At 32.5% G+C, this 27495-nt stretch overlaps 1 protein-coding gene across 1 annotated transcript; it reads left to right on the top strand.

Annotated features, from left to right (window-relative positions):
* Positions 1 to 62: 62 nt before the first annotated feature.
* Positions 63 to 21811, top strand: LOC143079983 (uncharacterized). Its single transcript, XM_076255614.1, has 5 exons — positions 63 to 221; positions 15263 to 15379; positions 17525 to 17650; positions 20745 to 20868; positions 21605 to 21811. The coding sequence occupies exons 1-5, from the start codon at positions 170 to 172 to the stop codon at positions 21729 to 21731; spliced, it is 546 nt and encodes a 181-aa protein (XP_076111729.1). The 5' UTR covers positions 63 to 169; the 3' UTR covers positions 21732 to 21811.
* Positions 21812 to 27495: the final 5684 nt, after the last annotated feature.

Genomic DNA, 27495 nt, shown 5'->3' with positions numbered 1-27495 from the left:
TTTTCTTTTGTAAACTGTAGGTGTCGATCGTGACTGTAATGTATTGAAAACTTAACCTTTGCTATCGAAAGTACCGTTTGTAAACATGTTGTAAAATCTTCAGATAAGAAATTTGATTTGTGTAGACTGTATTAATAATCTAAATAACAAATCAGGATTTCGTAACAACATGATGCATATACATGTGTTCTTGTTTACAGTAGTTTCTGCAGGTGCTTCAGGTTTGTGTATTTTATATCATACTTAAACTAAAACTATATTTCCCTTAAATTAAATAATAAAAAAATCTTTACGGATAAATTTCGTACAAAAAAGTCACTTTCTTACGTTTTTGTACTTACTCTATATATAGCATTTGACAGAGACTAATAGTAAACATTAATCAGCGTAATCCTTCAACAATTATCAAAACTAAGAACGTATACTATAGTATGTTATAACAAAAAATCTAAAAAGAAGATCCGAACGGGAAACAAAATGTCTGTTTGATGCTAAAATTCTAATACAAACATGGCGGATAGCAACATAGGAAAACCCCTACATCCAGGCTCTCGATTTTGAACAGGCACATAAATAACTAGGCGGAGTTAAACAGGTTTGGGATAGCTCTACCTCCCCCATTACATTAGACAGTGGTCACAACACATCATCGGCACACATTGTAAAAATCGTTATACAAACTGAAGGCTTGAATTGTCGTTCGATGCGCGAGAAGAAAAAAAAAACGCCACACGAAATTATAAAAGACAGACAGTTCCGCTCTAGGAATACATACTATTTAGTATTATAAAAAAGAAGATATGGTATGATTGCCAATGATACAACTATCCACAAAAGACAAAAATGACACAGACATTAACAACTATAGGTCACCGTACGGCCTTCAACAATGAGCAAAGCCCATACCGCATAGTCAGCTATAATAGGCCCCGATAAGACAATGTAAAAATATTCAAACGAGAAAACTAACGGTCTTATTTCAGTCATTTCAAAATAAAGTACAAATTCGGAATCTGAACTTTTCCAAAAAAAAAGTTAAAATAAATGCAAATTAATTTAAAAAACCAATAGCATATTGATTTGTTAATATTTTTTCAAAATATGCAATCTTACCAACACCTGAGAAAATTTTATTTTAAAATTGTGTGCCAGCTTGTGTCAGATTTTGTCCATCCTGTTACTTTTTTTTAACTGATAGCAAAAGTGATAATAGAAAAGAAAATATCCAATGAAAAGTGTGGCTCACCTTTGCATAGCAGTGTTCATTTGAAATCACATTTACATTTATCATTTATGTAGATTACCCAAAAAAATCTGCAGATAGTCGGTACGTTCAGGAAAATCATCACATTTCTTATTTTTCAAACACTCTTAAAAAAATATTGTGGAGACAGTGGCATTGAAAATTTACTATTATGTCCCTTTTCAATTATACTAACTGGAAACTTAGTCAATAGATCAGTTATGTTGATTGTAAAAATTATTTTACACATTTTTTGGGGTAACAGGAACGAACAAAGGCAGTAACAGGGAGGACAAAGTGGTAACAGTAGAGACAAAACATAATTTGGGTCACGAAAATCAATAACGAAAACTGGATTTTGAATTTCATAGGGATACGAACGGGAGATATAAGTATCTAAACATTATACACGAACCATTTATACGTGTATCAACCCTGTCCGGGTTAAACAAACAAAACAAAACAAAAACAAATAAAAAATTAGTATTGGTGTTTTTTGTATGAAGTATGAAGTAAGATTTGGTTGCCGCAAGTCGTAAAAACCAGTACATAAGATGACATGCCTTTCTGTGAACTATTTCTTTTAAGACAAAGTTCAGCATGTTGGTTCTTATTTATTTATCATATTTTTTTTCTGAATATGCCTTTAAGTGTCCACTGGAGGTTTATCAATCACCAGAACAACCACCCATCGTTCCGTCTTAGAGAAGGTTGAAGATATATAGGCGTAAAAAGCAAAACTAGTTTCATATGTTTAAAAACATGAGGACAATTTAAAGAACACAACAATACAACTGAACGAGAATTCAAATTATTTTTTTCTTATTGTCAATGATTCTGATATACATGTATCTAGTTTCTGACACATTTTAACACTGAAGGCTTGTCATTCTTGGATTTTTGGATCATCTCCATAAGTTCACGAAGAGGTTATGATTTTATTTGGATTCGGAATGATAGCCAATATTCTGGAAGTTGTAGCAGCGTCTCTCAATGATTTTGGCAAAGAAAAGCACGGAGGCGTCCAAAAAAAGGGGGGTATGTCATTATAAAAATTATAAAAATTAATAATACACACAGATTTGCCGCTGGTGTGCGTATTTATATTTGGAATGGCAAATATATCAATGACCTGCAACTTTAAGAAGGCAATAAATCAATGGGTAGAAATTCTTATATCAATTAATGGGTCGACCCATACGTACATGATGTGCGCCAACTGTAGACTAAAATTGGTGTTCTAATATTTGTATCACCTAATATCATCTCATTTAAGTATGATAGTGGTAGCTGTGAAATATATATGTGACGGAGAAGGGATTTTCACATTGTTATTTTATGAATAGGGCAGCCCCCCTTTTTTTTGAATAAAAGACATTCTTTTGTGTCATGAGTTGCTGTCGTCTCGCAAGGTCTGTATCTCTATTTGGTCTGTATCTCTATTTGCCTGTAACGAGAAAGTATCATATCTCTAAGAAACCAGTACAAAAGTTGGCAAAATATGATAATGATAGTTTTACAACCCAAGCAGAACAAAATAACACATCAAGGAACAAAATGAACCAAATTAGGTTCAGCTACTAAAGAAAACATTTAAGTACAAATCGCAAAGGGTAAAGCATTCAAGAGTATTGAAAAGAAACAATGCGTATTCTATATGACACGCTTGAATAATAGCTGTACAATATTATCGGCAACTGAATTCTAAATAATAGTTGCACAATTAATAATTTTGTCCATCCTGTTACCAGTCAAGGTAGCACTTGACTTGTTCTAGAAATACCTCAATACAAATGTACATTTTATGAATTAATATACCGTACGGTAAGAAATATGTGTAACAATTTATTTGCGATAATGTAAGAGGCATTTTGAGTTTTCTTACAAAGTATGTCTATCCTGTTACCATTTTTGTCCCTCCTGTTACCACTGTCTTTGTAACAGGAAGGACAGTAACAGGATGGAAAAATTAGTACATAACTTAAATTGGTTTTATAATAGTCGCTCCCTAATAATTGATGTAGTGTTTTTATACTTCCGGCCCATGCCTAAGTTACGGTAACAAGCGTTTCATTAGTCTTATGCAATTAAAAATTATCTATCAACTGGTAACATTAAAGACATAATAAAAAGGTACTCATACATCAATACCTACCGATCTTTTGATTCTGATGACCAAAATCTTTCCACATAAAAAATTTCACCATGTCGTTACGTCCTGTATCCACGCCTACGACGTCACCATAAAAAACCGCCGATATTTGAGGGAGAAACTAGTTTTATTCCGTAAATAAATAAATAGTAACAGGAAGGACAAATATTGATGAACAGACATTCCAGTGACTGTGGAATAAAAGTTGTCATGATTTGAAACATGGAAAGTTATTTATTTTTAATTATGATGTTACTAAATGAGGAAAAATCATTCTGTTTACCTTTAAATGCAGTTTTATGTACAGATAATTTGAATGCAAATGTTATTTATCAAAAATGAACGCATGGAAATTGGTGAATTTTCATACTTCAACGAATATAAAAATAATATGAAACTTTTTGCACACTAATATTTGCATGTACTATCTTGCACAATATGTAAACTCTTATGTTAAATTGAAAAAAATATGTCAAACTTACAAATAAAACAGACAATAGACAATAACCGAAAAATGTACATTTTTTTGAAATGACTGATTTATGTAAAAAAATTAATGAAAAACAAATATGTAACACATAAATAAACAAACGACAACCACTGAATTACAGGCTGCTGATTTGGGACAGGCACATACATAAATAATGTGGCGGGGTTAAACATGTTAGCGGGATCCCAACCCTCCCCCTAACCTGTGACAGCGGTATAACATAAGAACGAACTATAAAAATCAGTTGAAAATTGAATGTTTTTCTCCACTGTGACTTATTATACTTTCATTGTAGTTCAATAAATGCCAATGAAAATACTTTTACATATTTGATTGATAATCAAAACGAAAATAAAATTCATCTTGACATTAACATCCTTATAATGGGGATTATTATTTTGAAAATGAACACTTTGGCCAGTTAATAATTGGAATAAAATAACTTTTTCCAAGTCAGGATGTAAATGAAAATATTCTACTCACTGCAGGACATTGCAGGAAATACTTGTTTCAAAACTATAGGACGTACTTATAATACTTGAAAACGAAAATTCCATTCACGAACAACTTACTGGTGCAAGTGTCCAGTTAATTTAAAATTAGTGTTGGTATAGTAAGGTTCCAGGTGCAGTTAAAAATCATGTTGAGAATCAAAAAGTCCTTCCATGTTACAGGTTAATGATTAGAGTGATCTGCATAAAATCATTCAGATAATATAAAGAAACGTATTTACCACAAACCAATATACCAGCGTACCGATTGTGAATGCTTATATTCGTTTTATTCAATGATTACGAATTAAGAAAAACGTGTGGATGCATTTGACATCATCAACCATACGTTTATTCAAATAAAAGAATGTAAGATGAATCTCATGTGTCGTTGCCGCTCAATTATAAACGACGAATAGTGATGTAGCATACCTGTAAAAATACATTTTTCTTCACCATAACTTTTATGGGGAACAAAAGAACGGATATTGGTAACAAAATATGTTCCGCAAACAAAGTAACTGGTCCATGAAAAGTAGTATTAGAAAGCAAATGATTGAGATTTTTTGTTAAATTGTATTTTTATTTTGTATATTCAGTGGAGATCACTTCTAACCTCTCATTAGATCTGTCACAATAATCTGTCATAGAACTGTTCTAAATTGTCCTAGAACAGTCCTACCTAGAACTGTTCTAAGTAGAACTGTCAGAATCAGTCTGACTAAATCAGTTCTAGGTGGAACTGTCAATGTCAGTTGTAGGGTAGAACTGTCTAAAACTGTCAGGATCAGTTCTAGGGTAGAACTGTCCAAATCAGTTCTAACCGTAGAACTGTCAGCAGAACTGACTAAATCAGTCAGGACTGTAGAACAGTTCTAAATGACGTCAATGCAGTAAGGGCATCTTAAAATTTAGAAGAAAAAAATCTGTTCCAATTACTTTACTGTATAATAGCAGATTGTCTATATTTTAACTGATCAAACGTTACATGTACAAATATCGAAGCGGATAGAGAGGTTATCTAACTCATCGGAGAAATATTTTATATGATTGCACATAAACATCGTGGTTTACGTTGCTTCGTTCCCCGTTTTTAACAGTTTCTTCCTTAAATATAACTCTGCATTTAATTCATGGAATTTTAATGGTAATTTACCTTGTTCGTGTTGTTTGCCTTGGATTTATATTCATGATTTAAGACGAAAATTGTACAGTGGATGAAATACGTGTTGTTTAACTCAAGTCAAAAACTATGTACATTTGCACAATCTCATCAGTTTAGCAAGACTTATCCATAACGATTATAAATGATATCTGGAAGTCTGGGACGTTAGAAAAATATACTCGATCTGAACATGAATGAAATATTTGCTCCTTGACGTTAAGCTATAAACAAAATCAATCATTCTTCTTTGCCTTCTTCAACAAACCAAACGACAAATAAGAGTACAACATATAATACGTTTGTAACTGAGAACATTATAGACCAAGAAATCCGCAACAACAACCGTACGGTCATACATGTAGTTTCTAATAGTAAGACCGACCAGTTCAAAAACTCCATCTTTGTGCGCACTGCAGTACATGTAGGTTGGAACCATCTAGAGGACTCTGTGGTGTGCGTCACTACAACCAAGGAGTTTAAGTCAATACTCCTCAGCAAGCACGACTAATTTATGCGCAGACCAACCCGTCACACAATAAAGGATTCCCGATTTGCTACGTATCAGGTACGCTTGGTACGTAACACAACCGTTGGTGCTGTTTTGGAGATATCATTTAATGCATGAGATCATTGTATTCATCCTGATGAAATTAAAGAAATCAAATTGCATATCAGCTATAAAAGTCTTTTATCTTTTATTTATTTACGATTACAAAGCTTCGAAGACCGTGTATATTTACGCCAAACATTTTTCATTTTAAACTGAAATATAGATTTTTCAAAATACTCTACAAATTTTAAAGTTAATTTGCTTGATAAATGTAACAAAAATTTGTTGAAGTCACTTCTTAAAATTCACTTTCGTTATGAGATTTGAATTTTGTTATTTTCATGAGATTACATCATTTGATTCCAAGAGGATAATATAAAAAGTAATTATAAGTTTGTGTTAAAAAAAATTCATTTTATCAGCATTTTGAATAAATTAAAACATTTGAATTTGATAGTTTAAGAAAAAATTTCAATCTCCTTCTTAAGAACACAATATTGAAATTGTTAACCTTAAGCATTTTTCAATTTGCCTTAAAAAATTGAAAAATGAACTAACGTGGAGCATTTTTCAATTTTACTTTAAAAATTGAAAAATGAAAATGCTCCAACGTGGAGCATTTTTCAATTTGTCTTTCAAATTTGAAAAATGAAAAATGCTCCAACGTGGAGCATTTTTCAATTAGTCTTGAAATATTGAAAAATGAAACATGCCCCATTGGTTAAATTTTCATTTTTAGAAAATTTTCTCAAAAATGAAAATGTTTTTGTGTGTAGCATTTTTCATTTTTTGTACTCGTGTGACAAAATGAAAAATGCTCTAAAAAGGATTAAGAAATTGATATAAAAGATATTGGAAAATAGATAATCAAATTATTTTTTCATTCATTGTTTACACTTTAGAAATTTTGTTTTTATGCTTTAAATATAATACACATGTGTGTATGTGTGAACCCGTAAATACACATTTGTTATCTAACCCCGAAAAGATAGGAGAACAACAACGCACCAGCAAAATTTTGTGATGTGGCTTAGGATTATTATGCAATTGTTATTTTCCTTGTTTAAAACCATGAATTTCATTTTCCCTATTATGTTATTTACATTCAGGTTAACTAACTTAAAGTATTTTCTATATATTTGTTAAATGAAATAGATATTGGTATGTTGAATTCATTGATAGAGATATTTATTTTTACTCCCAAGATTAGTATTTGCATCGTTGCAAAACATTTGTAAACTTCTTTAAAAAGTTAATGTACATTTATTATATAAGATCCAAGCAACATACTTCTATAATGATCAAAGCATAATCATGCCCGTTCTTCATAACACGTATTAGTTGTGGCCTTACAAAGGATTATGCATAGCTGAAAGCAATTACAATATGCCCTATAAAGCACTCAACTACAGAATAGTATTAACACCTAGGAAAGCTGTTCTTTTCACAGTCTCCCTGTATAAGGTTGATGAATATGCCATATTCCTTCTAAATACGGCTTATTTTGGAAGTCATTGAATGCTCCATTTCTTAACTAGATAAAATTAATTATATATTTTTTAAGCTTTTTTTTTTTTTGGTTGGTATTTACTTAGCTATTTAGATATCAATTGCTTTAACATTTGGCATCCATCGTCTTTGTTTACAACTAGAACAAGCTGTGGTCCACATCTCCGAATCTCAATCAGAATTACCCATGCGAAATTTTGGTCCCGCGAGGTCGATGTTGAATTTTACAGCAATTTTTCTGTTTTTAATTGAAATACATAATTTGGGAAAAACTAATCAGGAATGAAGCAGACATTTGAGTCAGTGCTTGGCGGAATTAGATACGACTTTCTCTAGGAGACAAGTTTTGAAAATTTAAGTGTTTAATTGTTCCTGTGGTCTTTTATTTTTATTGAATGGTTTATTTGGTAAATGTATAGTCAAAATAGGTTTGAGACTGATATTGCTGATCACTTTGTTCATTTTGAGAGAGATTTCTCTATTATTTGGAATGAACGTTAGGTGGCATTTCAGTTAAAAATGAACTTCAAATGTGAAGCTTGTTTACGTTTCTCTAGATATAAGAGGATGTGGTATGAGTACCAATGACACAGCTCGCCTTCTAAGTCACAATTTTTAGAATAAAAACCATTATAGGTCAAAGTTCGGTTTTCAACACAGAGTCTTGGTTCACACCAAACAATAAGCTACAAAGTGTCCCCCGGTCTAATCTATATACAGAACGAGAAACACTAATGAATCACTTCGACAAACGACAACAAGGAACATTAAAAGATAACAAGACCTTTAAACAGACTTATTAAGAAGGAATATAGTTACGATACTGTTGTCAGGTCATTCAAGTTTTCATATTTTGGCTTTAATATTGATTCACTTATAGGGTCTTCACATCAAAATTAAACACATTTATTACAAAACCATTTGTTGGCATGACACGGGTTATGTTCTTCTCTTAAATATTTTATGTGTATAATACTGAACCCCTTACGGAAGTTGCCTTGTATTCCTATGATGAAGACATACTCTTTCAATAAGTTTAATTGAGGTCTGGAGCTGGCATGTCAGTAACTGCTAGTAGTCTGTAGTTATTTATGTATTATTGTCATTTTGTTTATTTTCTTTTGTTACCTCTTCTGACATCGGACTCGGACTTCTCTTGAACTGAATTTTACTGTGCATATGGTTATGCGTTAACTTTTCTACATTGTTCAGAGGTAAAGGGGGAGGGTTGAGGTTTCAAAAACATGTTTAACCCCACCGTATTTTTTCGCCTGTCCCAAGTCAGGAGCATCTGACCTTTGTTAGTCTTGAATTATTTTTAATTTTAGTTTTTTGTGTTTAATTTGTTTAGCATGACGTCCATTATCACTGAACTAGTATATATATATTTGTTTAGGGGCAAGCTGAAGGACGCCTCCGTGTGCGGAAGTTTCTCGCTGTATTGAACACCTATTGATGATCTTCTGATGTTGTCTGTTCTATTGTCGGGTTGTTGTCTCTTTGACACATTCCCCATTTCCATTCTCAATTTTAGAAAAGGGTATTGTCTATTTAAAAAGATAGGAGATACAAAATTATTTTGCCTGAAGCCGTCAGGGAGACTTATAAAACCCTTGACATAAAATTATCCATGTTTCGAGTCAGAGACGGGAGATCTTCCCATAATTCCCGCCCCTCCTCCCCCTCCAAAAAAAATAAACAGCACTAAAATCTTAGTGACTCGGTGTGCGCCTTTTCCTAAATTCCTTTTTTTTTTTTGTTCTCCAGATCCCACCTTTGTTGTCCCCTTGATTTCACTACCCAAATTTTTATAATCCTATATCCAACATCCCCTTTTTGTAACCTCAACATCACCCCACTGTATATTCCGAGGGCTACTTGCAAGATTCATTTTGATCAAGATGGATTTTATGCCCACAATTATCAGCATGATATGGAACAGGATTAAAGTTTCGTGATCCCTGTAAAAAAAAACCAGTTGTGACTTTCTGTTTACATAACGAATATAAAATGGGAGAGGACGAGCTACACAAAAAATAGTAGTATCAACAAAGAGGCAATATCGGTAAATGTTTAAATCAAATTATTTAAATTATTTCAAATTATGACAAGAGAGCACACGCTGAAGTCTCTCGCCTTCTTTACCAATCATTGATATTATGTTGAGGGGGGGGGGGGGGTCGGAGGGGTCCTGATTCCGAAAAACATGAAATCCTGAGGTCCCAAATTAAAAAAAAAATCAATGAACATAATCAATACCGAAGAAACGTTGCAATCTTATTTTTTCTGAGTTTCCTCAATAGCAAGTACAAAAAACATCACCAATTGATACATGTACATTTATAAAAATTCATATATATATATATATATATATATATATATATATATATATATATATATATATATATATATATATATATATATATATATATATAGCATGTATGGCACATGAAAATATATACAGCTGCCGCGCGCTCTCCGTTTATTCATTTACTCGATTCGTGAATAGCATGCTTTGTAACTGAACTGACAAATACTAGTGTTTGTTTTATTCATAATTTCATAAATAAAAGATGTGGTATGATTGCCACAGACACTTTTTTTCACAAGACATTAAATGATGATGAAGTAAGCAAGTATAATTCATAGTACAGTCTTCAACATTGATGAAAACCAATACCGCACAGCAAGCTACAAAAGATTCCAAAATGAAAAATTTAAAACAATACAATTCATTCGAGAAAAAGAGAAAAAATAACTTTACAAAATGATATGAAACAATATTCCAAAACATAGTTCCCTGCAGAAAAATGATAATTATAAAAAAATATGAAAGGACCATTATGTACATTTGTAACAAATAATTAAGTGCTGGATTGATTGACTGTTGGTTGCGAAACAAAAAATAGGTAGACGAAGCGAAATAAACTAATTATAACTTTTCGTTTGTTATCATCATTATTATAGGAAATTAGCACGAACAAACCCAAAAATCGAAACAATAAAAGAAACGAAAAAAAAAAGATTTTAATAAAACGATGTAAAAATAAGTTATAGATGACAATAAATTGGACAAAGGACCACAACTGTAATACATTCATACAAATATACAAATCAATAGCTTGGGATACTAGTAGGCAGGTACAGAAAAAGAAAGTTACTGTTTTAGAATATTAGTAGGGTTCAAGTCTCTGTCATGCTATTTGGGAGTAGTAAAGAACGCTACCAAGATAATGATATATAAGAAAAAAGCGACATGACTCGATAGAAGACGATTTTTACACACACACACAAAACTTGTACATTGACAAAAGATTTATCTATTAAATATTAACTTTTTATTTACCTTTCTTTTGACTAGCAAACAAAAATTAAGGCTATTCAAAAGAGATGTTTTATGTCCCGAATAAAACGCAAAATCTATGACCGATCATGGTAACAGTCACAAAAGCAGAAGGAATGTAGGATGAAAAACTTCAATCAAATAGTTTGGGGTGGGAGAGGGGGAGGAGTTGTAAAATTGCTGCGAGTTTGGTTTATCAAAAATCGATTTTACATAGTTCCATATTTTATAATCAATTTTTCTCAAATTAAGTTTAGAAAAAAAGGGGGTGTCAGTTAAAAAACTATGTTTTTTTTTATCCTACATTGAACTTTTGATATCGTCCCTTACTTCTTTACCTTGTGGAAGCGTCAACCATGTGCATTATACAATGAGGCCCCTCATGGGGGGTCCTAGAAATCACATAATCACCATTTTTTTGCCAATATAATCACATAATCATTAAATATTTGCTTATCTTTAGTAATCAAATAATCATAAACTAAAAATACAGTCCTAGGTAATCAAATAATCATGAAATATTTGGCTTAATAATCAAATAATCATTAAAAAAACGGCCAAGTAATCACATAATCAAAAACCCCATGAGGGCCCTCTACAATGTCATCATTGCAGAAGTTGAAACACTATGTATTTCCGTTGGTGCCCCCCTTTTGTGGGGAAAATTTGGTTAATCATATAGGGAATCACTAAAGCATGACTGGAGTCCTCCCCCCTGTAGGTAAGTCAGCCCCCCTCTCCCCCTTATGAAAAGTTCTTGACCCGCCACTGCTTTTTGCTGTCGCTAATGCTTTACCAACTCTAGCCTCAGACACGTTGATTTCTTTGCTTGATAAATGGCCTGTCATCATTTTCCGACCGTTTGTGGGTCCAGCCTGAAAATAACACACTCTGTGCGCACACCATGTTTTAAATGTAACTACAATGTCCTAGAATACGTTCCATGTACATGATGCATATGGCTTTGAATACGTGTGTGTCGATCAGTGTCGATCTGGTTGTTTTTTTTACTTACTTTTATTTCAAAAGAATATTGTTACTGACTGAGACCCATTTTTTGTGTCGACATATTTGTCCTATAATACTCGTTTTGCTTTCACATATTAAAGATGTAAAATCATATTGAATAAAAGGTAATAGAATGTACATAAAACAGAACCTCATAGGAACTGTTTTATGTTTGTTGAAATACTATTCACATAATTACATGTATGATATAGTCTTTGCTACATTTTGTTTCGGTAAAAGCAAATATAAAAAAGTCATTCATCCTTCGAAATATACATTTACCACACCTACATGCATTCAAGCTAAGTTCATATTTTCTTTTATAAGATACTGCTTATTTGATATTCTGCGAGAATTGTGAAGATTATAAGCTTGGGAAAAACAAGTTTGTATTAAACAGATTCAAAATTAGGAAATGATATACAATGCAGAAAAATACAAATTTGAAGACAAATACTAGCGAAGTGATCAGAATAATATAACATCTACACCCATCCATCCCCACCCGCGAACCCTGCTCCTTGAGCATGTACAGAAACTGACATGGACACTATCTAATATTCTAATATTTTTCCTTCTTTCCTAACATGTTTGACACATTCAGCCACGATATGGTTTAAAACTCCTTCGTCTACTTCTCATCGGCTAGTTATTCCATTTTCAGAACAAAAAACGACTTATTGTTCGCGCTGATGCATGCTTGATTCCTATAGAAGTCAAGTGTTGAGAAATGTCTTTGTGTGTTCTTCCGTCAAGTATCATTTGTGGAATCAAACATCAATGGTCTAAAAGTTCTACCATTCTTACAACATGTACATGTATGTGGGCAAGAGACTTTTTCACTTCGAGAGAACTGAATTAGAGATTTCGACCCCGACAATTCAAAGAAAGAAAAGACAAAGAAAAACAAAATTCAGATAGATAGACAGATAGATATATACAATGAATGACAGATTGCTACATCGAAAGATATATATGAAAATGTATCTACAAAGACGACTAGGTATATAAATATAAAAGAAAGAATGATTTTTTTTGTGGTCATTATCGTACTTGTCAGTGTACCATTCTTGTTGGGAATTTGTTGATACCACACATAGTTCACACACACACAGTGACACACACCTTAAAAAGATCTTTAAGATATATTGACTTAAAACAAGAAAGAAGAGAACGGAAATAGTAAAACATTTAATAAAAAGTGTCAACAATTGAAACATTCGAAACGCCTATATTGAAACAAATTACATTTCGTTCTCATTATTAAACATTTAAATAATGAACATTTTTCAAATTTGAGTATTGCACAGTAAAATGCAAAATGAGAAATTGAATCATTTTTTATTTTTCATTTTCAAACGTCAAATTGAAAAATGCTCCGCGTTGGAGCATTTTTCATTTTTTCAATATTTGAAGTCAATTTGAAAAATGCTCCACGCCAGAGCATTTTTTTATTTTTCAATATTGTAAGTCAAATTAAAAATGCTCCACGCTAGAGCATTTTTCATTTTCAATATTGTAAGTCAAATTGAAAAATGCTCCACGCTAGAGCATTTTTCATTTTTCAATATTGTAAGTCAAATTGAAAAATGCTCCACGTTAGAGCATTTTTCATTTTTTAATATTGTAAATTAAATTTTTATATTTTCAATATTTGCTTTTAAGAATGAGATTGAAATATGTTTTGTTTGCTAAGCAAGCAAATGCAAATGTTTAAATATATTAAAACTTTTGACAAAATAAAATCATTTTTAACACAAACTTATTGTTATTTGTCTTAATATCTTCGTAAAATCAAAAATGTAATTTCATGAGAATAACAAATTGCAAATCTTATAGAGAAATTGGTTTTTCGAAAGTGATTTGAATAGATTTTTGTTATATTTTTCTAACCAACTACATTTAAAATTTTCAGAGCAATTTGAAAATTTATTTTTCCTTTTAAAATGAAAAATGTTTGGCGTAAATGTACACGGACGATTTATAATAGTGGATTGGGAAACAAGTTATTACATTTGGTTAATGAGGTCAAATAATTTTGTTATACGAGTCATCTCGACTTCCGGAATGACAAAAGTAAAATAATTCAAATGATAAAACTAACGGCCTCAATTATGTACAAAAAATGAACGAAAAACATAATTAATGTAACACGTCAACAAAAGAAAATCACTGAATAACAGGCTCCTGATTTGGAACAGGCACACACACCACTTGATTTAAAATCTTAAATAAGACCGGTAAAATAGCAAAACTCTATATAAATCGCTATTTTGCCGAAGCCTTAATATATTTAATACAAAGAGTTCTTAAATCAATTTTAGCCATACAATTTATAAATCAATTCTAGCCATAGAATCATAGTTATAAATCAATTTTAGCCGTAGAATTTATAAATCAATTCTAGCCTTAGAATTTATAAATCAATTCTAGCCGTAGAATTTATAAATCAATTCTAACCGTAGAACTGTTATAGAAGTAGAACTGACCAAATATGTGGTCAGTTCTAGGTAGAACTGTCTAAAACTGTTCTAGGGTAGAACTGTCGGGATCAGTTCTAGGTAGAACTGTCAAAATCAGTTCTAGGTAGAAGTGACCAAATCAGTTTTAGGTTAGAACTGTTCTAGATAGAACTGTCTAAAAGGTGTCAGGCTAACAGTTCTACATACTGTCCTAAAATAGTTCTCCTGACAGGTTCTGACAGATTTTATAAGAGGTTAGAAGTGATCTCCACTGTACCTACAAATAAATAAAGACGGGTAGACACTGTCTACTATCTATATTTAGTGTTATTGACTAAACTGTCGATTACACCTGGCTTTGTAGCTAGATAAACGTCCAATATATATGGCAGTTGTTTATTAATCCGGTATATTGACAAAAATAACTGATCAACATAAACAGATATAATAACTTAATGTGATTCTGATTAGGATCTCGCAGTCAAAAAATTGTGAAATTATATAACAGACATACATCATTCGAATGTGTGATCTATCTCCTGCATTTCAGATCTTCATAGCTGACACTGTAGCAACTAGGAAGTACGTTTTTATGCATTCACCAACATATGGCGAAACACACGTATGTTACTTTGCAGGTTTCCTGTATTGAATTATTAATAAGGCATGATATGATTTGACTTCCTGATTATTTCTATATTGCTTTATCCCACTTTTGTATATGTCTTAAGGTTCTTATACATCATGGGCTTTCAAATACTCGGCTTTTATCGTTCCTGATTTAGGTGAATCCAGAAAAGCGCTTCGGAAGCATACAATTTATAAGGTGTTGTTTTCATTTTTTTACAGTTTCGGCTGGATCACATTCAAACTGTACTGACGCTACATTTATTGATTGTCAGGATACACATGTCTGCAGCCATACAGATCTCAAGAAGTACTGTCCTCTCACCTGTGGTATATGCAGTAAGTTGTTACCCGCATCCGTGGTTACCATTTATAGAACCAAAGATTTAAATAATGATAGAATACTATACATGTAGGTCAGTGTATCCCAAACTCTGTCTGACCGACAAAATGTCAGTCAAAAAATCATTCGGACAGTCAGCAATTTTCAGTATAAAAGTGCAAATTTCTCTTTCGGTCAGACAAACACTAAAAACGTTTGGCACAGACTGGTATGTATTTGCATACTTATTAAATATCATGTCTTAATATTTTACATAATATAAAATAGTACTATATATATATATATATATATATAGTACTATTTTATATTATGTAAAATATTAAGACATGATATTTAATATATATATAGTACTATTTTATATTATGTAAAATATTAAGACATGATATTTAATAAGTATGCAAATACATACCAGTATATTACATTAATTTGTAGGATCCTTTACTATAGATAATTTAGTTGATCTGTAACAATAACATCTTCATACCTTATATATCATGTACTGTACGCCGCTAGATTAAAACTGACGAAGAAAGGTAACACACGGCCAGCGAAAGCTCTTTTTTTGAGAGCCCAGGTGGTCGTGTGGTCTAGCGGGACGGCTGCAGTGCAGGCGATTTGGTGTCACGATATCACAGTAGCATGGGTTCGAATCCCGGCGAGGGAAGAACCAAAAATTTGCGAAAGCGAATTTACAGATCTAACATTGTTGGGTTGATGTTTAGACGAGTTGTATATACATTATGTACACAGCCATGTATCACCATCATTGATGGCGATCCGATGGATACAACTGTTGTAGAGTTGTCACTGACTCAGACGTACTTATAAATATAATTATATTCTGTGACTGTATATTACATTAATTTGTAGGATCCTTTACTATAGATAATTTAGCTGATCTGTAACAATAACATCTTCATGCCTTATATATCATGTACTGTAGTACGCCGCTAGATTAAAACTGACGAAGAAAGGTAACACACGGCCAGCGAAAGCTCTTTTTTTGAGAGCCCAGGTGGTCGTGTGGTCTAGCGGGACGGCTGCAGTGCAGGCGATTTGGTGTCACGATATCACAGTAGCATGGGTTCGAATCCCGGCGAGGGAAGAACCAAAAATTTGCGAAAGCGAATTTACAGATCTAACATTGTTGGATATACAACTCGTCTAAACATCAACCCAACAATGTTAGATCTGTAAATTTGCTTTCGCAAATTTTTGGTTCTTCCCTCGCCGGGATTCGAACCCATGCTACTGTGATATCGTGACACCAAATCGCCTGCACTGCAGCCGTCCCGCTAGACCACACGACCACCTGGGCTCTCATAATAAGAGCTTTCGCTGGCCATGTGTTACCTTTCCACGTCAGTTTTAATCTAGCGGCGTACTACAGTACATGATATATAAGGCATGAAGATGTTATTGTTACAGATCAGCTAAATTATCTATAGTAAAGGATCCTACAAATTAATGTAATATACAGTCACAGAATATAATTATATTTATAAGTACGTCTGAGTCAGTGACAACTCTACAACAGATGTATCCATCGGATCGCCATCAATGATGGTGATACATGGCTGTGTACATAATGTATATACAACTCGTCTAAACATCAACCGTAGCATGGGTTCGAATCCCGGCGAGGGAAGAACCAAAAATTTGCGAAAGCAAATTTACAGATCTAACATTGTTGGGTTGATGTTTAGACGAGTTGTATATACATTATGTACACAGCCATGTATCACCATCATTGATGGCGATCCGATGGATACATCTGTTGTAGGGTTGTCACTGACTCAGACGTACTTATATATATATATATATATATATATATATATATATATATATATATATATATATATACAACTCGATCGTGGCACAAACACGTCTTTATATAAATCTTGAAATGAAATAGATGCAACTACTTTATGTCTCTCAGTTAATATTAGTGTTTCATCATATTTTCTTTTTGAATCAACACTAACGTCGTTATAGCTTACTTTTTGCCTACATTATTCTGTATTTGTTGTAAATCAAAATCGTCGGGGAACAAATAAACAAATCGCATAAACTAATGGTTTTTTTTCTTTTGAATTTGACCTTTAAACAATGAATCAATACTTTACTTTCTTTTGTTTTAGAACCCTGTCAAGACGAAAGTGTGTTTAACTGTAATCAGAATGTGTGTTCTTTTCCCACGCTAAAGAAATTCTGCCCTGTAACTTGTAATTCTTGCAGTGATGCCACACATAACATGCATAATACAAGTATGTTATTTAGTTTTACATAAGTGTGGGTTATATTATAAGTATCATTTCAAAAGAATTCTAGATATTATATTACTTATGTTTAACCCGATTACAACAAAGGCCGTGTTCACATTGACCTAAACTCGGTGCTGTGTTAGTGTAACTCCCACATAAACTAAACATAATTACATTCCCATTGATAAAACTCAATGGTTACAAGACATTTGCGGAAACTAGGCCTATGCCTAGGATTACACTTTAGACTTACGATTACAGGTGACAAAAACAAGGGGTCATCTCAAAATACAAAAACAAACCAACAATACATATACAAAATAGCAAATGGTGTCTTCTATATAAAACAAAATGTAAGCAACACGTTAAATTGCTTGTCCGAAGCGCTTTTCTGGATTTCCCATCAGGACCGCACAAAGCCGAATAAATATTTTTCAGATGATACTCTACTGCACGATTACAACTTTGTATCCGCAACTGTTTCGTTACCGACTTAGATAGATTGTGAATTTTTTTAACAATTTCTTCTCGCCTGCTACACTTTTGAGTTTTGTTTATCCCTAACAATCAATTGAATAGATTTGGGTATAAACTTTGTGTAGAAATGAACAACGTCGCAGTGAGAGATCACGGGCTGTTCCGGGGTAGGAACACCCCTTTTCTTGCCGATCAATGCTTTTGATTAGTGACATTTGGTCGGACCCCCAAACCCCCCCCCCCTTTCCTCCCCTTTACCTTGGGTTGGAATCCTCTTTGGAAAATGGCTGGATCGACCCATGCGTCGTCAGGTCCCTCTATATTACAATTCCATGAAAAAAGTACCAGTCTCGGAACAGGGGTTAAATTAGCTCATGTTTCGAGCATACCAGTTTCACCTATGTTCATGGAGGATAATTATCGACACCGCGAAACAAAAACGTCCATACTTAAGGTAGCACAATACAAAGATTTTTTAACTCCCAATCAGATAACTTTAAACTGATGTAATTCATTTCATCCTTCTTTATATTTTATAAATGAGGTACCAAAAGAAAGAAGACTCAGATTTCCAAAAACATCAATAGAACAAATTGTATACCCAATTGAATTTAGTGATTTCTTATGAATTGATGTTGCAAACTTCATTGAAGATTTATGAGAGAATGAAACACAATAGGAAAAATCTGCGACACAGTTTTGGAGGTCAAACTGTGTTGTGCAATGATCTATAAAATATTTTGGGATGCTATGAATAACAAAGAAGCTAAAGTCATTCAAGTATGGACATCACAATATAGCAACTAATTACATAACAACTAATTAATATGTAATAATTAAATCATAATGAAATTATAACAATTTGAAAGATTAATTATTCTTCTTTCTTTTGGTACCTCATTTATAAAATTTAAAGGAGGATGAGTGGAATTACATCAGTTTAAAGATGTCCGATTGGGGGTGAAAAATCTTTGTATTGTGCTACCTTAATGATTCCCAAGATCTTTTTATAATAATTGTATGAAAGAAAAACAACTTTTGTTTGTCTTTTTCTGGTTGTTGCTGTTGAAAACATAGATAGCAAAGTTTTAACTATTTGAGTACAGCTATTTTACATTTCAACTGAGTCTGGCGAACAGTCTAAAATATATATTTCCGACACAAAAAAGTTCGTCGATAACTGGTTTTTTTTTTGGGGAGGGGGGGGGGAGGTCTCGAATAGTTGTGATTTTTTTTCTATTGAAACCAAAAACGCAGACAAAATTATACCGAACGGCAAGTGAAATTTAATGAAGAATAAATAGCTCAAAAACACCCGTCCGCTGTATTTCCTCATTCTCTTTAAAACAAAATAAAAGAGAAAGTATGTCTTAGTGCGTCTGGCGTATTAAATTATAATCCTGGTACCTTTGATAACCTTTTTAGCATAAGCATGCTTACATGCTCCATTATTGATTGCACCTTTCTTAAGCTTACACAAAGTATTGCTGACTTTTTGTCAGCAATTGTCCCAACAGCAACGACAATTGCGATATTTTTTGTCTCATGTTAAATTTATTTCTAAAATAATATTAGTTCATTCTATCATACTTCGTACAATTGCAGCTCAATCATTTTCAACCTTGGATAACACCGTATACAATAATTAATGTTAACACATTGTTGCAAATATATTTGAAAAAAAATAATTGTTCAACTACAGAAAAACATCCCTATCGTTACATTGTTTTGGATCGACGGTTTATTTTTACACTTTGAGAAAGCCCAAGATTTAAATTCTACCTGTAAGTGTAATTGTAATCCTAATCGTAGGTGTATGACAGTTTCCGCAAATGTCTAGACATTTGCGGAAACTAGGTCTACACTTAGGATTACACTTTAGACTTACGATTACAGTTAAAAAAAAACCAAAGAGTCATCTCAAAATGAAAAAAAAAAACCAAAACAAATAAAGATACTTTAGAGTGGCATACTTAAACTATAGTTTAACACAACGACCCATATTAAATATGTTAATTATAGTTACATGTTTTGCTTGAAAACGCAATTGTTCAACATTTAAAATCATCATTGGTTTGGAACGACAGTTTGTATTTACACTTTGAGACGACCAAAGTTTAAATGTTACATGTAAGTGTAATCGTCATCCTAATCGTAGGTGTATGCGAGTTTTCGCAAATGTCTATTTACATTCCTATGCAGTCTTAAAAGGGGTGGTTGGGTGGGAAACGAAACTTTACTGTCGGATAGGCGAACCTCGAATGACAATTCTAGACTATAATACTATAATTTTAGCGCTAAAATTCAAGCATGAAGTTATCATGATTGATATAAATTAAACCGGTAATAACTTACTGATTGTCCAATCAAATTAAACATAAACATGTTTTGATTTGAACACACGTGCTAAAAGTAAACAAATACACATGTTCCCGAGTAACCTTTATAAATACATACACAATGTATCATCGTATGGTCTCCTATACTAACATATTTGACTGATTGAATGGTCGGTTGTTTCAATGTCATCGTCAGCTCTCATAACTGTATAACGTGGTGAATAAAATTGAAAAATATTTGTTATTTATGCTTCATTTCTTTTAAATTCTGTTTGATACAGCACAGATAAATAGTTGTTTTTACAAGGGAAAGACTTATCAGGAAGGTGAACACTTTACTGATGGTTGTGATTACAAATGCATCTGTGAAGATGGACCTACTGGACGTTACGTGTGCCATTCAATGTAAGGTTACATCTGTTTTATAACTTACTGTGCATGTTCGGTTATTGATAGAAATGTTTTTAAATAAAGAGATGTGACATGATTGCCAATTATTAGGGGATGTTCAGTCTGTATGTAGAAATACTGAAAATTTTATCTATGTAGCAATAATCTTCAATTAGCAATGAATGAGCAACAATATTAACCATGAATTTTGAAACCCCTGACGTCTCGTATATGATTTGTCTCAATGTCGTTTTGTTTACATACATGTACATGTAGTTCAATCTACAAAATGACGACATTTCACTGTGATACATTATTTTGGCCCAATTTTATTTGAAATTGATTGTGTGATTCATTTAACTTAAAATTAATGAAAAGTGAAGTGATGAAATCTCTAATATAGGCGTCTCTATTTTACTTATGATGAACATATCCCATTGGTATCTTTCGCCCCTCTTATACAGGTAAAAATACTTGTCGGACAGACATATGAGAAATACAAAATTGCGTGATTGTTATACCAACCACAAAATTATAACATATGATACTTACAATTCAGGATAGTCTATTTTGAAGTTTAATGACAAGTTGAGTGTATTGACCACCAGATTCACTTCTAAACCCATCCCTTTTATAAGTTACAACTTTTAACAGGTCTAGACAGGCTTTAATCGTCTTGGTGTGTGTTCCTGAAATACAAAATGTATATTGCATGATTGTATGATGTTACATGTTGTCAATTGTGTTACAGGTGTACCCAGTGGAACCTACCAAGGATTTGTACATTAAATCCTCCAGCTCCTGGGAAGTGTTGTAAGACACCAAGTTGTCCGTCACATTATAAAATAAGCTACCCGCCAGGGTATATAGAGCAGTAATCAAATGTTTAAACATGTACAGTTCATTTACATGTACATCGATACATATAATGAATGAATAAATATATGAACAAAATGAAGTTAAGGTTTGTTTTGATAATAATTGGCTCTGTCATCGTTGTTATAAAACAAACTCACTGTGACTTTTAAATTAAGAACAACATTTTTAGAATTGACTCTATAATTTAAATCGCAACAATTTGCTCCTGCTTTATAACAGATTAAGCTTACTGTTTACATGTATGTCTGATATAAACATATATGACTATCCTGACAACTGTAGTATTGTCTAAATTTTATAAATTGTTAATTGGATGGAGAGTTATCTCATTGGTACTCTTACCACATTTATTTTTTAGATATTTTTTATTTAATATTATTTTCCTATTCAAATAATGTTTCAACATGATGAATTAAAATGCATAAAATTCCATTTAGAGCAGATCACAAATTTGCAGATAAGAACTTCCAGTTGTAACTCAAATATTGGGGAGAGGGGAGATTTAACGAAATAATAGAACAGATCACCTGATTGTCAGTTGGAAAAACATTGTCATTGATAAAAGATTTCCAGTTTTCAAAATAAAGCAGCATCAAACAACAATATGTCTTGAAACTTCTCACAGGAATTTGATTTTGATTCCATTTAAAGACATTTCGAAAAGTATATTTAATAGTAAAATTCATTTAATCTTCTGAATGCTTTGATTGATGCCTATTTGTATCAATTTATCCCAGAAATAATTTCAAACTTCCAAAAATTACTAGTGTAAAACCATTCAAACAAGAAAAACCAACGGTCTAATCTATATTAAAACGAGAAACGAGAAACATGTATGAACTACATAAACAGACAACAACTACTGTATATCAGATTCCTAACCAAGGACAGGTGCAAATATTTGTTTTAACGGTACCAAATCTTCTCCTTTTTATGAAACAATAGTATAACTTCACAAAATAGAAAAACACTATAAAATGTTAATTGGAAGGCTTAACTCAATCAAAAAACGAAATTAATACCCGAATTTCACTATATAAGCAATCAAATTTACTGTAAAATCAAAATATTGTTTTTAAACATAACAACACAAAATGACTATCAAAAATGTCATTTCCCAACAAAACAAGGTGCAAACAATGCAAAAAGAACTTTTTTTCCAGTTCTGCCTGTTTTTCTCTGGCATTGCCTCTTAAAGCATTGTTTCTTTGCTTTGTGTTTTGTCAAGTAAACGTGGTCTGATTTTGATTTGTATCATAATTAATATATCGTTTCTGTTCAATTTCGTATACTAGAAGTAAGTGATTTGTAAAAATGCCGATTACAGCATATTTTTTATATGATTTACGTGATTTTGGTTTGAAATTGAAATTTTAATCAATGGTTTTTGGTGTGATAAATAATTAAAAAGTTTCTACAATATGGACGACGATAAACCGCGGACGCAAAATGACGAGAAAGTCTCAATTAACGCTTCGAGTAAAGGAAGCTAAAAAGTAGAACATTTCCGATGAGTTTAAATAATATTTCAACTTGACCGATTCTGCATTTATCAACATTCTCTTTAAAAATGTAATGTTTGATACGAAAAATTTGAAAAATTACCTAGAAACTGACCGTGTATGTCCAAAGATTTTGGATGACAGAAATGATTACAGTTTAAAGTTAATTGACGCATGTGTTCATTTATACACGAGTACGTGAGCCGGGGCGCACTACGTTTGATTAAAATGTTTTACCTTGTGCGCGCATTTGGGGATTAAAATGTTTTACGTATGCGCGCAGCTTTTGATTACATTTGCGCGTATTTATCTTACTGGTAAACTCAGGTAAAAAAGGGTATATATAATTAAAAAATTATCAGTTGCATGCACTATAACTTTGAACTTTGAAAATATATTTTAATCATATGTAGTGTGCGTGATAAATTCTGTTATAACTTAAGGCATACATGTATAATCATTGCGAAGTTTTTAGGGTGAACAAGTACCCCGAATAGTAATCTCTTTAAATTTCGTAAATAATCTAAGTTAGTTTGTAAAGTGTTGTCAAGGCACGGACATTTGAAGCTTTTTTATTTAATATAGCAAATCGGAGGGAAAATTATTAGTATTAAACTTTCCGGATTGATAGAATATAATGCAACCGACTTATCCTGCTTGTATCTAACTTCTACCTTCTGGTGGGTGAGTAGGTGACTTAGACTAACGGAAAAGGTACTTTTACTTAAAAATAATTGAATAAATTTATAGATAGATAAGTGTTATTGCCTAAGCTTACATGCGTTTGTTTACCTAGCAAATAAATGCGCGCAATTGTAATGAAAAGCTGCGCGCAAACGTAATGATTTTTGCGCGCAAATGTAATGGTAATGCGCGCAAACGTAATGCACCGGTGAGCCGAATGTAAAAGAAAATACATTCACCTTTAAGTTGCATAACTCTTTAATAAAAGATCTTATTTTGTTTTAAAATCGAAACTATAGGGAAAATAAAAGTAAACCAATAGTAGCATGCAGCAGTTAGCATAAAGTCTCAGAAAGTGAATAATATCTTAAATCAATACAAATGGTTTTAAGTCCACAAACTCAAAGATCACTATTCAGTTGTTTTTTTTTTCTGAAAATCAAAATTGATCTTATCCTAAGTCAGGGATCCTTGCTGACTGTAGTAAAGACGAGATTTGGCCAGGATTCCAGGCTAATCTTATTCCTTGTAATCTCAACAGCAAGTTTCAAGAAAATGTATCGAAGACCAAAAGGATTAAAACACTATACATGAATTCGAGTATATAGACAATAATAGTGCATTGACTTGACATATCAACGATATAAGGATGAGGCTTAGAAACGGGGAAATGCGAGGCTGTGCATCCTTATATCGTTGATATGTCAAGTCAATACACTAGTACTGTCTTTATACTGCAATCTGAAAAAAACATTTTCAATTGTTGTCTAATGCGTTAAGGTTATTTATTTGATTTAAATACTGGGGGAAATCCCCTTTAAAAAGGCCTCATATCATGCTCTAAAAAACATTTTCAATTGTTGTCTAATGCGTTAAGGTTATTTATTTGATTTAAATACTGGGGGAAAACCCCTTTAAAAAGGCCTCATATCATGCTCGCGGAGAAATATGCAACACTATGAAATGTACATTTACCTGTTGATACCCACACTCGATGGTGAACGAAATCGTTTGAGTATGGACTAAAATATCAACCATAAGCATAAAACATAATGATTTATAGGTTGCAAACAAAAAAAATTAACCAATGAAATATGTTTTTCCAATAAATTCAAAATAAACAAGGTTAAGTCGTTCCACGCATCGTTGTATGCATTGGAAACAAAAACAGGTTGAAGAGGTCGTATGAATAATTAATTATTATTTCGGCAACTTCTATTTAAATATTCATGAGGAAAAGTGATATCGGGTCAGTGACTGTATATGACATAGAAATATACAGTCAACGCATTTTGACTGCTCAAATAGACCGAGTGCAGTATAAATATATATATATATATGAATGATGAAAGTTAGTACCAGAATGTCCCGTTCGTAACAATGGAGTCCCCTGCTTCGAATATTGTACAAGTTTGTGGAAACAAACACTATCAAAATATTCAAACAAAACTTAGAGATTTATAGGTGAACATAGGTAAAGTATCAACGTACATGTACGATCGTCTTGACTTCGTAATCGCGGAAAACATGGATTATCTCTTGATGTACTTATTTGTTCTGAATTCTGAAGTGCGTATGATCCTTCTCAGATTTCATGTATGTTCTGATTTTATTTGACCCTTCTCGGTATTCGTGTATGCCCCTTTTCGGCTTTCGTATATCTTTCTCATCACACGTGTATGCTCCTTCTCGGCTTTCGTATAATCCTTCCTCGGTATTTGTGTGTGTCTCTTCTCGGTATTTGTGTATGCCCCTTTCTCGGCTTTCGTGTGATCTTTCTCAATATTCGTGTATGCTCCTTCTCAGCTTTGGTATGATCTTATTCGATATTTGTGTATGATCCTTCTCGCCATTAGTATGATCCTTCTCGCCATTAGTATGATCCTTCCCAGTATTTGTTTATGATCTTTCTCGGCTTTCGTATGATACTTCTGGGTATTCGTATATGATACTTATTTGGGTAAGACTTTTACTGCTACATATATGCTGAATAAACTGACTTTTGAAGCAAATTATCAGATGAGATAGGGTTAGTTACTGATGCTCAAACAGGTTTTAGAAAAAGTTATAGTGCATGCAACTGATAATTTTTTCACTTTGTTTATGTATGCATTTATTTCGAATTACCAGTCACTTAGCAAACAAAATTAGAGTGTATACCTAAAGGATATTCTACTAGTTACATGCATGTAGTGTTCTACATGTTATGACCTAATACGATATATCGATATATGAGGTCAGTAAATTCCGATGATATGGGGTGAGAGCTTCGTTAGCTTTCACCCCATATGGAATTTACTGACCCCATATTTATCGTATTAGGTCACTAGCACACTATGTAACGAATTTATCTTGCCGACTATCTTGACATGTAGTATTTAGACGAGTGGCCTCTAAAAGTGATCAACTCTTCAATACCGTTTGTATTCAGAACCTACTTCAATTGGTCTATGCAAAAACAAATGCCAACAATAACAACTTGTTAGCTTTAAATGTTTTTTATGAATTTATTTCAATCGTTCATCATCATGATTGCATAGTCTGTTGGAACCTTTAAAGATTTTTCCTCAACAACGTGTTTTTTTTATAAAGGGACGTACCACCACTACTAACCGTGTATTGAAATAACCCCCGCCTCCCTACTAACCTAAAATGGAATATACGCGGTCTCCGCGCAGTTGCTTTTAACCAAGCATATTCCTAGAAAGGTATAGGAGGAACTATAATATACAATATATAGAGGTTCATTGTGGGTTAATTTACAAAATGCATATATAACTGGGGAAATGTTCAAAGCACAGTTACTTCATAGTTTGTATTTTGTGTTAAAACAGTCATTCATTACAATTTGATTTGCAGATTAGTTTATTTGATATCCTCATACTTCCTCTCCTGTGAGGTGTGAGAGTTCGAAAACATTCAGATGGTAGAAAAAAATCAACTATAATTCTGAAGAAAAGTAGTTCGGTTAAGAACTACTACGCCTAATTTCATTCCTTATGATGAACGGGGAAGAGCTCTAATTGAAGTAGCTGTTAATTTAAACATGGTTAGTTTTTGGAACATGTGGTGAATCAAAACAAATAAAAAGTGTATTAAATATTGTAATGAATAAGCTTGGTCAATTGGACTAAACTAGCCTTGATAAGTGAATCAATCATTCAAAGTCTAAATTAATTTCTGAATTTGTAACATGCATTTTTTCCATCCGTTACATGAATTTCTACATTTCTTGATTTGTGAAATGTAATTTCTTAATGTGTAAACACAATTTCTTAATTTGTTAACGTATTTTCTTCATTCGTTACATGAATTTCTACATTACTTGATTTGTGAAATGTAATTTCTTAATGTGTAAACACAATTTCTTAATTTGTTAACGTATTTTCTTCATTCGTTACATGAATTTCTACATTTCTTAATTTGTGAAATGTAGTTACTTTGTTTGAGTCACGTTTGGTGAGATGTGTCCGTGTAATTTTTACCGCTGCCAGCTGCCAATGAGAAGTTCCGTTTCTAAAGAAAAAAATACAAGTTCCAAATCAACATATTACAAATCAAGAAGTTTGACAAGTCT

Source organism: Mytilus galloprovincialis, chromosome 6 (genome assembly GCF_965363235.1).
Source record: "Mytilus galloprovincialis chromosome 6, xbMytGall1.hap1.1, whole genome shotgun sequence".
NCBI lineage: Eukaryota > Metazoa > Mollusca > Bivalvia > Mytilida > Mytilidae > Mytilus > Mytilus galloprovincialis.
Note: the sequence above shows the minus strand (reverse complement) of the source record. Positions and strands in the feature narration are given on the sequence as shown.